The following is a 15665-nucleotide window of genomic DNA, read 5'->3' on the forward strand; positions in this document are numbered from 1 at the left end:
CCTTAAAATAACATGCTGTTGAATCCTCTAACAGCCTTAAGAATAATTCCATTAAAGATACTGAATTGATTCAAATGCCCTATTTGTATAAAAATGTCTCAGTAGCATTTATATGAATCAACACTGGCATCCAGTGGACAACTGTTGGAAGCAATATGCCTTTGAGGCTGTACAGTTACTGTGATTATTGTAGAAAAGCCACTACAGAATATTTAAGTTACAGCCCATTCATGACTGCATTTTGGTTGGCAACTTAGTTTCTGACTCATGTATACTGGTTTTAATACTATATTGTATTTATTTGATTTTGGGTCATGTTTTGGTGTGTAATTATATGCTATGCTTCCAGGGCCTTTAGTTAAGAAATTTATTAAAAATACTGCAAGTTAGCATTTGGTAGGTTACCACACAATGGTATCCTAAAATACCACAATTACCCCCCCCCCCATATTTATATATATAAGGGTTGTTGATTAATCACAATTAACTCACGCTATTAACTAAAACAATTAATCATGATTAAAAAAATTAATCGCCATTAATCACAGTTTTAACCACACCGTTAAACAATAGAATACTGATTGAAATTTATTAAATATATTTGGATGTTTTTCTACATTTTCAGACATATTGATTTCAACTACAATACAGAATACAAAGTGTACAATGCTCACTTTATATTATTTTTTATTACAAATATTTGCACTATAAAAATGATAAACAAAAGAAATACAAGTCCACTCAGTCCTACTTCTTGTTCAGCCAATCACTCAAAGAAGTTTGTTTACATTTGCAGGAGATAAGGCTGCCTGCTTCTTGTTTATGATGTCACCTGAAAGTGAGAACAGGTGTTCGCATGGCACTGTTGTAGCCAGCGTTGCAAGATATTAACATGCCAGATGCACTAAAGATTAATATGTCCCTTCATACTTCAATCACCATTCCAGAGGACATGCGTCCATGCTGATGACGGGTTCTGCTCGATAATGATCCAAAGCAGTACGGACCAATGCATGTTCATTTTCATCATCTGAATCAGATGCCACCAGCTGAAGGTTGATTTTATTTTTGTGGTCCGGGTTCTGTAGCTTCTGAATCAGAGTGTTGCTCTTTTAAGATTTCTGAAAGCATACTCCACACCTCGTCCCTCTCAGATTTTGAAGGCACTTCAGATTCTTAAATCTTGGGTCGAGTGTTGTATCTATTTTTAGAAATCTCACATTGGTACCCTCTTAGTGTTTTGTCAAATCTGCAGTGAAAGTGTTCTTAAAACAAACAACATGTGCTGTTTCATCATCCGAGACTGCTATAACATGAAATATATGGCAGAATGCGGGTAAAACAGAGCAGGAGACATACAATTCTCCCCCAAGAAGTTTAGTCACGAATTTAATTAATGCATTATTTTTTAATGAGTGTCATCAGCATGGAAGCATGTCTCTGGATTGGTGACTGAAGCATGAAGGGGCATATGAATGTTTGCATACCTGGCACGTAAATACCTTGCAATGCCGGCTACAAAAGTGCCATGCAAATGCCTGTTCTTACTTTCAGGTGACATTGTAAACAAGAAGAGGGCAGCATTATCTCCTGCAAATGTAAACAAAATTGTTAGTCTGAGTGATTGGATGAACAAGAAGTAGGACTGAGTGGACTTGTAGGCTCTAAAGTTCTACATTGTTTTATTTTTGAATGCAGTTATTTTTTGTACATAATTCTACATTTGTAAATTCAACTTTCAAAGAGATTTCACTTCAGTAGTTGTATTAGATGAACTGAAAACTACTATTTCTTTACAGTTTTTTACACTGCAAATATTTGTAATAAAAATAACTATAAAGTGAGCACTGTACACTTTGTATTCTGTGTTGTAATTGAAATCAATACATTTGAAAATGTAGAAAACATCAAAAATATTTAATTAAATGGTATTCTATTATTGTTTAACAGCGCAATTAATCGCAGTTAAACAGCCCTAATATATATAGCGCCATGGAAAATATATGGCAGGAAACATTCCAGCCCTAACTGTGAGATGACTTGAATAATCTAGCAGGTCTTTCCCATCTCTAGTTTATTTGATTATACGATAAAACAAAGATATTTAAGGATACTATTTTTCACTGTGCTGCACCTAGGTTATTGGACATGCAATTCATCCTGCACCAATACAGCTTTAATATTTCTTATTTTTTTCACTTCTATAAAAGGAGCTAAAATCAGACATACCTGAAGTGCAGTTGGGTCCAAATAAATTATCTTCAGCACAAGTTTCACAGGCTGTCCCACCAAATCCTTGCTACAGAACACATAAGGAAAGTCATTCTGCTATATAATTAAACGTTTGAATACAAGCAGAGTAGCCATGCATAAGAAAATGTTATAATGCTGAAAGGACTATAGACAGCAATTTGGAAAAAACACTGTCCCACCAAGATGAGGACTGCTCAAGTAAATCCCAGGTAAAATCTCCTTTGGCCAATTTTTCTCCCTCAAATGCTTATACATTAAACTTAATTTCTGTCAGTGACTAGCCATTATGTTCCCATTCAGAGCTCTGACCACTTCCATGGAAACTCAGAAGGCTTAAAATATAATCAAGAATTGCAAAAGAACTTAACTGACTACTCATATCATTCTAATTACTAGCTAATCAATAATAATAATAAAAAATGCCTCAACTCTACCCTGTTTCTCATTCTCCAACTCCCACCCATGTGCTCAAGAAAAGATGTGCTTTGCAGTGTTTTTAGAAGATTAGCCAAAGCAGGATGAGGTGGACCAATGTAATGGGGCTTACATGCACATATCAGGAAGAAGAATTTGACCTTTTATTTTTCCCTTCTGGGTGGGGTTATTTAACACCAACAAATGAACATTATAGAAACCTTAAGGTAAATAGTCATAAGGAATCATTTGAAGTTTTATGTGAGCAGAAACTTAACAAAAACAAAATAAAACCAACCTGTCCCGCCCCCAGACCATCTCTGCAGGCTATTCTGAAATATTTTCACTTTATGTATTTTTCTGGCATAAATATGCAGTATTTCCTAGCTGTGATACACAATATCATTCCAGAAATTGAAAGGACATACTTGGCAAGTGCATTTTCCATCCCCATTTATACCCTGAAAACAGCGGCCTCTGTTATTGCATGGTGATGCAGCTCCTCCTGGACATGCTATGGAATAAAACATGTGACAAATCAACAAAACTGACTGTGATGGTTATACAGACAAAGTCCTTTATATTAGTGGTGGTGACTCTCAAAGGGTTTGGGGGAATCAGTTCAAATAGGCATCTCAAAGCATGGATTTTTTTTTGAGTTACCTAAGTATCTTCAGTGACATCTTGGCCCCAATGAAGTCCCATGGACTTGAATGGAGCCAGGATTGACTATGCTGGACTGGAAATCTTGTGAGAACAATGAGATTTCTAACACTTTTTCCTCTGGTTTGACCAGATGGAATGTGGAGGGGCAGACCTCCATGAAAATGAAATGAAAAGAAAAAAAATGTAATCACACTTTTTTGAATTTGAATTTAAAGTTCTTATTTTAGTCAAAGGATTGATAGGCAATCTAGAAATTGCTATAGTAGTCATTTTATTACAGCATTTGCAGCATCCGGAGAGTCAGTTATTAAAAATTACACTCAGTGATCATATTTGGAGAGAGTCTTTTCCATACACCATCGTAAAAACACCATATATTGGGATATTTGTAGATTGGACTATAAGGACCAGTCCTGCATTGACAGAGAGGTAGACAAGATGACATAGTAGCTATTTTTCATCTTTACTCTTTATGATTCTCTAAATCAACATAATCTCAAATTTATGGGTGCCAATGTATAAAAGGATTTTCTGAAAACACAAGATGAGCATGGAGTTTAATATTTTGTATGGAGGGTTATATAAAATGTATATTGGCTTAGATTTTCAAAAATAGGATCCTCAAGTTAGGCTCCTAAATCTATATTTAGACATCTCAAAATTGGCAAGATTTTCAAGACCTCTGCAGTTTTACTAATCAGCTTGTTTATTTAGATGCTTTAATATGGATATAGAAGATTAACTTTAGGTTAGAAATTCTTGGCCAAAGTTAAACTTCTATATCCATATTCATGCACCCGAATAAGGCCCTAATCTGGCAAACACATACACTTGTGCTTAACTTTACCATTGTGAGTAGTTTGGGGTTACTCGTGGAAGCAAAGTTAAGCATGTGTGCAAGTGTTTGCAGGATTGGGGCTTAAGTGATCTGATTTCACAAGTGCTGATGTGAATGGGAGCTCTTGGCTGCTCGGCTCTTCTGAAGAAAACCTGGGCATGTTTTAAGTTGTCTAAACTTTAGGCTCATATTTTTGAAAGTCTTGGCCATTACTCCTACTGGTGTACTGAGAGGTGAAGAGTCCAATGTTTTCTAGAAAGATGGAACCCTTTGGGAGAGTAAACATTCATTGAATAAAATCTCAAGGAATCATAGAAGGTATAGATGGAAAAAACTTATTAGCTCAGCTAGAACATCATAGTCCAACATTGGTATATTTACTTAAACTTGTTACTATAAATAAAATGGTTACTTAGAAAATAAGTTTCTTATTCTGTACAGTTTCTGTATTTCTATTTTATTTTTAATTTTTCACATCCACTGTACTGTGGGTGAAATCCATCTCTCTCTGCATAAAGCATAAGAAAATGGCCTTGTGCTGGGAATGGAGTTTGCCCTGCCCTTCTCATGGTCAGGCTGGGATGTAATGCAATTGGGGCTGATTGAAAATGTTCTGTCAAAACTGTCCTTGGCAGAAAATTGGATTTTCATTTAAACAACTTGTTTCCCAAATAAGTATCTGCTTTCCATGGAAAATTTTGATTTTTCATTGAAAAACGGAAAGCCTGAAAACCAAATATTTGGATATGCTGTCACAGTGCCACATGAGAACTGAAGTTTGGCTACCTGCTGTCTCCATTTTCTTCTATTGGCTAGGTTTCAGAGTAGCAGCCGTGTTAGTCTGTATCCGCAAAAAGAACAGGAGTACTTGTGGCACCTTAGTGACTAACAAATTTATTAGAGCATAAGCTTTCGTGGGCTACTGCCCACTTCATATGCATCCGAAGAAGTGGGCAGTAGCCCACGAAAGCTTATGATCTAATAAATTTGTTAGTCTCTAAGGTGCCACAAGTACTCCTGTTCTTTCTATTGGCTAGGTTCTCCAGTTGAACTACATCACCCATGATACACCATGGCCACCTCCCTTTGCCATGAGGGGTGACCATGGCATATCATAGGAGAATTAGTCTGACCAAGGAGCCCAACCTATAGAAAATGGGAGCATGAGGCAGCATGACAGCATTCCAATTGAAATATTTCAATATTCAAATTTTCACCACCAAAAATAAAAATTTTGCATAAAAAAATTTAGATTTTTAGGTTTTTTTGATTTTGTTGACATTTTCCACAGAAACCTCCCTGATTTTATGACTAGGTCTAAATGCAGCCTCTCAATGGCAACTATTCATAAGCTCCTCTACATAGCTGTGGAGTTTGTGGGCCCTTCTCCAATCTGCTGCAAAACATGCCAGCACTGAGCCTCACTGGGGTAGTTTGTAGAGAAGACAAGACCCCATTCTTTGCTGCCACTTATAGCCCCCCTGCTTCACTACTGGACCTAAATAGTAGAGAGGGCCTTGTGTTGGGTCTGTGTAAAACCGGTCCAAAAATTGCCAAGTTTTTTTCCATCAAAAAGGTTTTGCGGTCCATAATGGAATTTCAGGGGGGAAGAGGAAAATGGGCAACACCCATCTCAGAATAGCCGGGCCATTAGGGTATTTACCTGCGATGGAAGTGACCCAGGTTCAAGTTCCTGTTCTATCTGTTTTGTCTCTTTCTCTGGCCCAATATTTAATTATTTATACAAAGGGGAACAGCTCCAACAAGAGAGATTGAGAAAGAGACCCAGGTTCTAATTCCTGCCCCAAATTATGAGGTGGCTCACTCTTGAAAGGTCTCACTTTTGTTCCAATGCAGAACAAAAAACACATTTTGAAACTTCAAAGTTTTTCCTGAAATGGAATTGTTGTGTTCCAGCCAGCCTTAGTTCTGTGCAGCGGGAAGTGAAATATTTACCCCGTGCAACAAGCCAGCACAAGATTAATGCACCACTTATGTCTAATTTAATCCTGATTTCAGGAGTTTAAGGGATCTGGAAGTCTTGTACTGTGCCTCTGCACAAGGGTGAATTGGAAGTGGTCTGAGCAGTGAGCAAATAAGTGGATGTGCACATGCATACTCATTATTTCTGTGAACACTTTGACTGCATACTAATCTATCCCTTAAAGATGAGTCAGTAATCCAGTGGGAGCTATTGACTTTATATACACTTCTTTGATGAATCAGTCTGTAACAGATACAATTTTCAGTCCAATGTACCTTGAATGCATTGAAATCATAATGTATTAAGATCTGAGATGAGATAACCAGGGACAAGGTAGAGCAATAAATACATGCTAGCACCAATGTCCTCATGGAGCTTCTAAATGTTTTCAAGTTGTTAGGTCACAGATAAAAATTATCCTTGGGCTAATGATGATACAAATCAGCTAATCTGTGGGCTGCATGGAGAGTAGTTTGTTGTTTTAACTCATTGCCTGCACTAGTGCCTTTGTTAACTGTGAAAGGCTAGCAAATGAAATAATGAAATGAAAGAACTCAGGATTTATATAGTAAGTACAAAATTCTGGTAAAACAAATTCAAAATGGCGGACACAATAATTCTTTAGCTGCTGATTTCATTCCATTTCCCTTTGACATCACTACCCCCTTGCCTCTTGTTTTGATACTGCCATAGCCAGTCCTTTATCAACTGTTTAGCAAATTATTGTATTATTCTACAACTTTAGATAGACAGATAGAGCACTTCCACTTGATCACTATATTCCAGAAGGCCATGGTCTGGATTCCCCAGTCCCTTACACCAGTTTTACACTAGAGTAAATCCAAAGATTTCATTGTAGTCAGGCCTGCAAAAAACTGATGTAGATGAAGTGAAGAATCAGGCTCTTTCTTTGTTAGTGTATCTTTCAAGAAATGGTAAGAAAGCTGTGTTTTCCAGTTTAACCAACAAAAAGAGGTATGTGTGGTCTATATAATGGTCTGAGCATAAGGTTGGAAATGGCTGGGAGCTCAACACCTCTTAGAATCAGGTTATTTATTTTGATACCAAAAATATAGATTTAGGAACCTAATTTTAGGCACCCATTTTTTAAAATCTTCAGATTTTTTTTAAATGGGAACATTCAGTTTTTGAGGTTTTCTGATTTTGAAATTGAAAAATTCTGTTCTTAAAAAAAAAAATCCACTGAAAATTCAGAAAACAAAAGCAGATCACCTGAAAACATAACAGGACGGGAAATACTTTTGAATCTGTCAGAGTTTCTATGTTTTTTTCCCCCCAAGTTTTTGGCCAGCAAGACTGCTTTATAGTTAGAGCTTTTTCTTTTTAGAAAAACATTTAAATACCTAAATTTTCTTGCCTCCTACAGTTTAATTCGTTAAAACGAGTATCTTGACTCTGTTTTCCATTTGCCTTTTGTATTACACAAGCAAGAGCAGAATGGTCTTAATGTTGCCAGCCCTTTAGGAAACATTTTATGTCCTTCCACTTGAATTTGATTATTAGCTACATATTATACATTTTCCTAATCTATTTTGATTTTTCACTTAAATTTGTACAGCAAATAACATTCTTAGGAATCCATATGGCAGTAGTAATAAATAGTTCATGTAACTAAAACTTAGAGAAAAAGTCAAATGCTGGGCATCTGTATAAGGTCCTATATATGATCGCTACTTTCTGGGGCTTGTACTCTAACTTTTATTCCATGTCCTTTGCTTTTATGCCTCTGATGTCTGTGTTAACTAGCTATGTGACAAATCTTAGTTTTCAGTGTTTTCTAAATACTGAGCAGACTAGGTGGCCTTGGTGTCTGCGGATACGGATTAAAAAGCTGAATGGCCGCAGGAGGGAGCGGGTGAGTGGTGCTAGTTTGCAGCAGGGATGGGTGATGCAACGGAGCAAGTAAGAGGGAGGTAGGTTCAAAAGAAAGATGGTCTAGAGGCTCTGTACTAGGACCTGGGAGACCTGAGGCTGAGTGCCTCACTCTGCTACTGACTGGCTGTGTGACCTTGGCCATGTCACTTAAGGCCCAATTTTCAAAAGTATTTAGGTGTTTAAAGATGCAGATGGGTGCATAGTGGGATTTTCAAAAGTGCCTAATCCAGTTAGGCACTCAACTCCCACTAAAATCAAGTCAAAGTCAAATCTGTGTCTTTAGGCACCTAAATACCTTTGTAAATCTGGCCCTGGATCTCTTTGTGCCTCAGTTGCACAACTGAGAAATTAGGATGATAATATTTCTGTGTTATGCAGGAGGTCAGACTAGATAATCATAATGGTCCCCTCAGGGCTTAAAAATCTATGAAGCTCTGAAATGATATTGATTTTAACTGAAGTTTACTGAAGCATGTTTGGAATGCTCAATAAAAAGGGTCTCGTGTCAGTTGTAATTTAATGTACATTCAAATGCAGCAGGCATTCTAGCTGTGATCTTAAAACACGAGGCCAAGATTTACAAATATGGACTGCTGAAAGTTAAAATTCTAGGTCCATATTTAGGTAAATGGCTTCAGTGAAAGCTTCTGGGTCTTCAGCAACTTTGAAAATCAGACATGGACAGGGGCTTGCTCATTTTTGAAAATATTAGTTCTGGTCCTGTCAGGCTTTTAAGAATGCATAAATTCTTCTCAAAAAGGAATTTATTCCAGCCTATCTGCTGAACGCCACCACCTCCCAACAATTTGGGCAGAGCCTCCTTGCCATCAATAGCCTGATATTTCGTGATGGTTCGTGTTTGGATTCAATATACTGTAGTCCATTTAAAATGAAACAGGAGTGTGGCTTTCTTGCATGGAAGGTTGGCGGTACTGGAATCCTGCAGTGTGTGAGGGAAGGACAGAAGAACACCAGTTGCTCCAATGTGGTCTATCATTTAAGGAAATAGAAGTGCAATTTAAGAGCTTATTTTGTCATCACCATCAAATACAAAAGATGAAGTATGCTTCTAGTCAGGGATTTTTCTTCTAGTTTTAGGAAGGAACTGCTTTCCTCTAAACTCTAAGACACAGTATGTTCTTAAACAGATTAAGATAAGGAAAGAAAATAGCACTTTTCTTTAAGTGACAGCAGAAACAATGCTTAGACCTTGATTCTTATACAGAGTTCCTTTTTTTCTGGCCAGGATGTTTATTAGAAGGAAAAGGGGGCCTCTCTACTTACTACAGAATCCCTTCAGCATGAATTCTGACACTGTTCCATTTTGAGTGAACTCTTCCATATTCTAAAACACAGGCAGTCCATAACTTGGTGTCACAGAATACATTGCAGTGTATAAACTAATCAAGTATTGTTGTTGTCATTGTTGCACCATTGGGCTGGATTCTATGCTTTATTTTTTAAAAAAGACAATAACTAAAAAGTTGGCTTGTCACTCTGTGTTGTAAGAAGAGATCTAGCTGTGAGAAGGGTTTCTAGAACTGTGGTTCCAGTAAATATGGTCAGTGTTTAAACCGTACCTTTGCCTATATAGAGGATGATAATCTGTTAATATTCTTTTTGTCTATTTAGCCAATGTATAACTGCATGGGTGCTGGATCAGGCCCTGATTCACCCTGACTTAAACAGGAAAGGAACATATATAGCCTCAGAAAGAGGTCACTAATGTATTTTGGTGAACAGTGAGGAATGGGAGTATTCCAAAACTAGGCTATTGAATGAGAAGGCCCTATGTCACACCTTCTCAGAATCCTGATATAGGATGGCAGCGAATCCAATACTGTAACAGGCATTAGGTGAGTAGACTATCCCTCGGGTATATTGGCCCTAAATTATTTAAAGCTTATATACTTGATGTAAGACTCTGAAGCACACTCACCAAACAAGATGCTCTACTGAGCTGACTGCTCCTGACATATTTTGAAACTAAATCAGATTTACCATGCAAATAGTTTGAGAGGAAAAGACAAATCATTGCCACACATCCACAGATATTATGTCAATAAAGTGAGTTTACCCATACAATCTGGGCCCCAATATCCCTGGCAGCACTCAGGTTGCTGAAATTCCTTCATACATATATGCCGACATCCAGGAAGAGACAAAGTGTAAGTCCTGATTTCAAGGTAATACCTGAAGACAAGAAGTTGCAGATACTTTAGAGAATTTAAAACCTCCTGTGGGGACAAATGAAGTTTGTAACCTCTTCATTCTTTAAAGCCAGATAACAGAACTTAAAATTTACAGCCTCACAGTTCTGTTGTTTTTAATTTTTCATGTAAAACATGGGATTTCCCCCCATAGTTTATTGAAGTCCAAAAGCATCTTTGCAGCCATTTCTCTTGTACAATATGCCTGTTCTTCTTACTGTCTGTAGTTTGGACACTCCACAGTTGTCTAGTATATATTTAGTCTAGAGTAGGATAAAGGACTGTGGCAAGATTATTTAGGAGGGATATCCCTGAAAAGTTTTGAAAATTCCATTTGAGTTTTTGACTCACAGGATTTGGGAGACTAAAACTGAATGCAGCATTTAACAATGGAAACGTCATCTCCAAGCTGGAACACATAATAAATACTACAGAATACAACTGAGAACCATTTTACTATACTACTCACAGAGATAAACTGAGAGGTCATGTATACCAATACTTACATCCTCCCCAAGATCTCATCCAGGACTAACTATGATCATAAATTATCCTGGGTAAAATCCAAGATCCAAGTCAATGGCAAAACTACCATTGACTTTGATGGGACTAGGATTTCACCTTCTGTCTTGTTCTATCCATTGACACTTCCTGTTGAAAGATCTCTTGGCAGACCTAAGTGATAACTCAAAGGAACATTAACTCTATCTGTAGATTTTAAGCTCTTCAGGGCTCTTCTCACACTACGTATTTGGACAGTGCCTAGCACAAGAGGGCCTTAATTTTGGTTGGGGCCTCTAGGCCCCATTACTACTGTAATACAAATAATAATATTGTACCTATGGGTTCAATGCTTTCATAGTGCTTCTGTGATAGCTGCTCAAATGGGAGGAAGTAGATGAGGCATGAAAGTAACTGAAAACTTTCCACCACTTTTGATGTGAAAGAGACCAAACACACACTGAAGAAAAGCACAAACCCAAGACACAAAGCAGTGCATAGGCACCAACTCCGTGGGGGCTCTGGGGCTGGAGCACCCATGGAAAAAAAAAGTGGGTGCTCAGCACCCAACAGCCACAGCTGATTGGTGGTTGCTGCCAAACAGCTGTTTGGTGGCACGGGAAGGGGGTTGGGGGAGTGCAGAGAGCAGTGAGCAGGCAGGGGCCTCAGGGGTGGAGGGTGGAGCAGGAGTGGGAAGAGGAGGAGCGAGGGCGGGGCCTTGGGCCAGAGCAGGGGTGGAGCACACCCCAGGGAAAACTAGAAGTCAGTGCCTATAAAGCGGTGGTTATTCTGTAGTCCTTGCTTCCACCTGATTAAGCAGCCTTTCTGTAAACTTCATGAGTGCTACACCTTGAATGTGGGGTTAGGACAATGAAGAACATATTTTACAGATTAACAAGGCATAGGTCATTTCTAACGCTGCTTAAAAATTCTGGTTCAGGGTGAACAATATTTATAGTGAATAATTGTGACGGAAGATATACCTGCAACCTCGTATTCCAGATCCATTGGTCATTTTACTATAACCATCAGGGCACCGGATTTCAAAGTTTAGAGAGCAAGATCGGCATTCGGTTTTGGTTGTAATGAGCATCTTCTGATCACACTTATTCTTCACCTGTAAAAAGCCAGAAATAGGTTTAAATCATTAGGGTGACATTTTCAAAAACACTCACAGTTGGCCTAACTGCTCCCACTGGAGTCAATGGGAAATCCTGCTTTAATTCTTATAGTCTTATTATGGGTACATTTTCATAACCACCCAGCCCCATCCTTCTCCTGTAGCTACAGTGCACTTTTTCAGTTTTGCTCTCTTGCTCCCACCAGCCTAAAACAGGTTGTGGGGCCTGTCAGTATGATATAACGGCAGGCTTCTCTACAGAGGAGTCCTACAAACTATCGAGTCTGACTCCTTATATTCCCCCCCACCGTGTCTCATATCCCTGCTGGGATCATGATAAATCTTTGGTCAATAGTGAGTACTGAATATGATATCAATAAATGCTTGGTTTGGCAAGTTTGAAATGGAAACCAAGGACAGCTTAGTGAAAGCGCCTGAGTGTATGGGGTGTTAAATTATAAAGCTCGGGTAGATTTCCAAACCAGGGAGAAGGTCCATTATTTTCTAAGTATGCAGAAATTTTGTGATATTAGTTGACCCACTAACCAGCTCTTACAACCCCCAAAATGTCCTGTGCAATGTAGTACAATTTCAGTCAACCGGATGGAAAAGATGTGTGACGGAGCCAATTCAGAGAAGAGAATATAAAATTGGATCTTCGCTGAGGAAGCGTGTGTTGTTATTTAACCTGACTGCACTATGCCCCGTGAAAATGCAGTCTCTGCATAATAAAATATTTACCTTCCCCAACCCAAGGACTAAGAAGGCAATATCGAGACCTGGGATAGGCAGAATTTGAGTTCAAGGATGAATCAGGATGATATTTCGGGTTTAGATTAGATCGACATGAAATCGTGAGAGATGTGGCCAAAATGTTTATCCACATCTGAAATGAAAGGTAGACACCTTCTAGGTTTGGATCTGATGTGGAACTGAAACCATGCGAGTGAGTTTGGATCTGAACTCTCTGAAAATGAAAATTTGAAAAAGTTCAGATTCAAGGTTCTAGTTTGACCTACCTCTTAAAACGCCCCCAACAAAACCTTAAAACCAGTTGGTATGTCCAGACAATTAAAGATGAAGATGCTTGTAGCTCCAAGCAAAAAACTCCCAAAATGTATAACATTTTAGTTGAGGGCATGATTTTTGCACTAAGATTTTCCCCTGTGATTTCTTTATATAATGCAAACTATTTAATATAGTGGTTTATCTATTTTTCTAAGGGTAAAGCTGCTTATTAAGAATAATAATTCCCCCCTGAATATTTCATTTTTTAAAATAGAAAAAATATTAATAATCATGATTAATATTAAATATTAGGAAAATATATAATTAAGACACTTCAGAAGCATTTACCCTCTTAACCCTTGCAACACTCGTACAAAAGAGATAGGTAAGTATTCATATTTTACATATGGAGATGTGGAAACAAGTGACTTGCTCAAGGCTACACAATGGGTCAACTATACAGGCATGAGCAGAACTCAGGAATCTGTCTTCTTGCTCCCTCGTCTAGCCACTATAGCACACCTTTCAAAGCCTCTGATGGTCTTCTTTAAAACACACAGCCTTTCAAACCATGCTCCTCAGTTGTAACTCTGATTAGACAACTCATTCAATTACCTAAGGACATAACCTTCTTATGCAATCAAGTAAGTCAGCTTTGAACAATACAACAACATACTCAATTCATCAATCTGTACTCCCAGGTGTAGTCCCACTGATACAAATACATGAGTAAATGCTGAAGGATCTGGCCAGTTCACCTTAAGCTAGATGTACTTGCTGAACTGTTTATTTCAACATTTGTGTTTTTAATTTAATGTGCTGATCTACAAAGTTGCTCAGGAAAAGTCACTCAGAGTTTGACATCTCAAGGATATCAGGATTTGGACTTTTAATATGCAAGCAAACTACTTTTAACAGGCGCATTAGTGCAAAAACAACTGGACTAAGATATTGGGTTGGCTTATTTCATTGAAATGTCAAAAGAACATTTTTCATCTCCAATTTCAATTTTGATGAATTTTTTAAATTTTCAAAGATTTTGAAATGAGAAAATTAAAATAATTTTTTTTTCAAAATTTTGGAAGTTTTTGTTTTGCAATAGTTAGAAAATTCCCATTTTCTCTCCATTCCCTTCCCACCCCCTCCTCCCATTTGAAAAGGGGGAAGAAAGGTAAAAAGAAAAAGTCACTTTTTCACACCTCAAAGCAATTTTTTCACACGTTTCTAGTTGAAAAAGTAAAAAAAGGAGGGATAGTGGGAGTTGTCCCTTTTTCTGACACTCTCTTCCCCCCCATCTATTTCATTCCTCTAATAGGTTATTCAAACCTTTCCCCCCAGTTGTACTAGTGAGGACACAATAATCCAAAATCATATGCTTCAAGGTAGTTCAAGTGAACACAAAATTTTTTGATCAGTTCTCATTTCTATGGTTAGATCTATAAAACAATAACACTTTTCACTTCCCTGCATGTATGTTACAAAACACATTTTTGTGAAATTCCATAAATCTAGGAAATTTGCAATGGTTGTGTCACATCAGCATATACATTAATTCCAGAAATATCTACAAATCTCATGTTAAGTTTGCAACTTTTTGTGCATGTTAAAAATTATCAGGTTTTCTGGGACTGTTTTTCACCTGGCCAAAATAGCTTTTCACACTGGTGGAGAATAAAGAGTGCTGTTTGCTATGGTAAAAAAAACCAACTGTTTTCATCTTCTGATATAGTAGAAAATGTAATAGCTTCCATTTTTTGCTTTTGGAGAACCATAATCCAACATCATCTATTGGCAGTTTCACCAATGTGGAGATTTATTTATTTATTTGCACAGGTCTATTTATGGCATAGTTTATGTACCAGATTATTAGCAGGTATAAGTGATTTCAATGGGGATATGCTAATTTACAACATCTGGGGATATCTATTTATCCAGGAGACAGTATCACATAAGCATGGATGGACAGTGCAATGGGTTGTCTCCCCTCCCAGAAGACGCAGTATATGTGAAAAAAATTACAGAACCCTTCTGTACTATACCACAAACACAATACATCATTATCTAAAAAATGTATCCAAAAGAAAATACAAGACTTTTCTTACCTGATCTGCGGGCTTTGGTGGTGAAGAGAGGTTATTTGCAACCAAAGAAGATACAAGGAATAAAACAACCATATGTTTTTCCATTATGAAAAACTGTTGATTTTTTTCTTCAGAACTCTTCAGTCATGAGTAACAATGCTATGGCTGAAAATGATCAGCGTTTTGGTAGCCTTACCACTTTACTACATTCCAGTGAAAAAACTGAAGTGACTTCCCTCCTTTTCCTGGAGAAAGCAATGAGCTAAACCACAAAGCACGTGAAACCTGCCCTTAGATAGGAAAAATACCAAAATACATGGCTTTTGCTGAAAGTGTTCACTGCAAAGCTGAATAAACCCTTCCTAATTGAATGACAGGATATCCTGATAGGACTCTGCTCTGCAGATCCCTCTCTGTAGCTGTTGACAATACAATTCCAAGGACACTGAATTGTGGTGAGAGAAGATATTTTTCTTCTTTTAGGTGGACATGAACTGAGGCTGGGAATAGCTGTTGATCTTGTTGTCATCACTTGAATGGGGTCAGGCAGAATGCAAACTTTATGGAGCTGGGTTTATCTGTTCTTGAAACAGAAGGGTGTATCCACCATCTGTAGCTCTTTGAGCAAAGTTAGAGACATTATCTGAGGTGGCCAAATCAATATCTTCTAGCTTTGGTTAGCTGGATAAAAGAA

General features: G+C 37.7%; 1 protein-coding gene across 1 annotated transcript in view; it reads right to left on the reverse strand.

The window, feature by feature from the left end:
• Positions 1-15340, reverse strand: part of STAB2 (stabilin 2) — a 137912-nt gene extending 122572 nt beyond the window's left edge. The window contains exons 1-5 of the mRNA XM_054033227.1: positions 14993-15340; positions 11746-11879; positions 10129-10244; positions 3096-3181; positions 2230-2299 (exon numbers count right to left, since the gene is read on the reverse strand). Coding sequence (XP_053889202.1) covers positions 2230-2299; positions 3096-3181; positions 10129-10244; positions 11746-11879; positions 14993-15076 — 490 coding nt within the window. The 5' untranslated portion in view covers positions 15077-15340. The remainder of the gene's footprint in view (positions 1-2229; positions 2300-3095; positions 3182-10128; positions 10245-11745; positions 11880-14992) is intronic.
• Between the last annotated feature and the right edge of the window lie 325 nt (positions 15341-15665).

The sequence above is a fragment of the Malaclemys terrapin genome, chromosome 1 (genome assembly GCF_027887155.1).
Source record: "Malaclemys terrapin pileata isolate rMalTer1 chromosome 1, rMalTer1.hap1, whole genome shotgun sequence".
NCBI lineage: Eukaryota > Metazoa > Chordata > Testudines > Emydidae > Malaclemys > Malaclemys terrapin.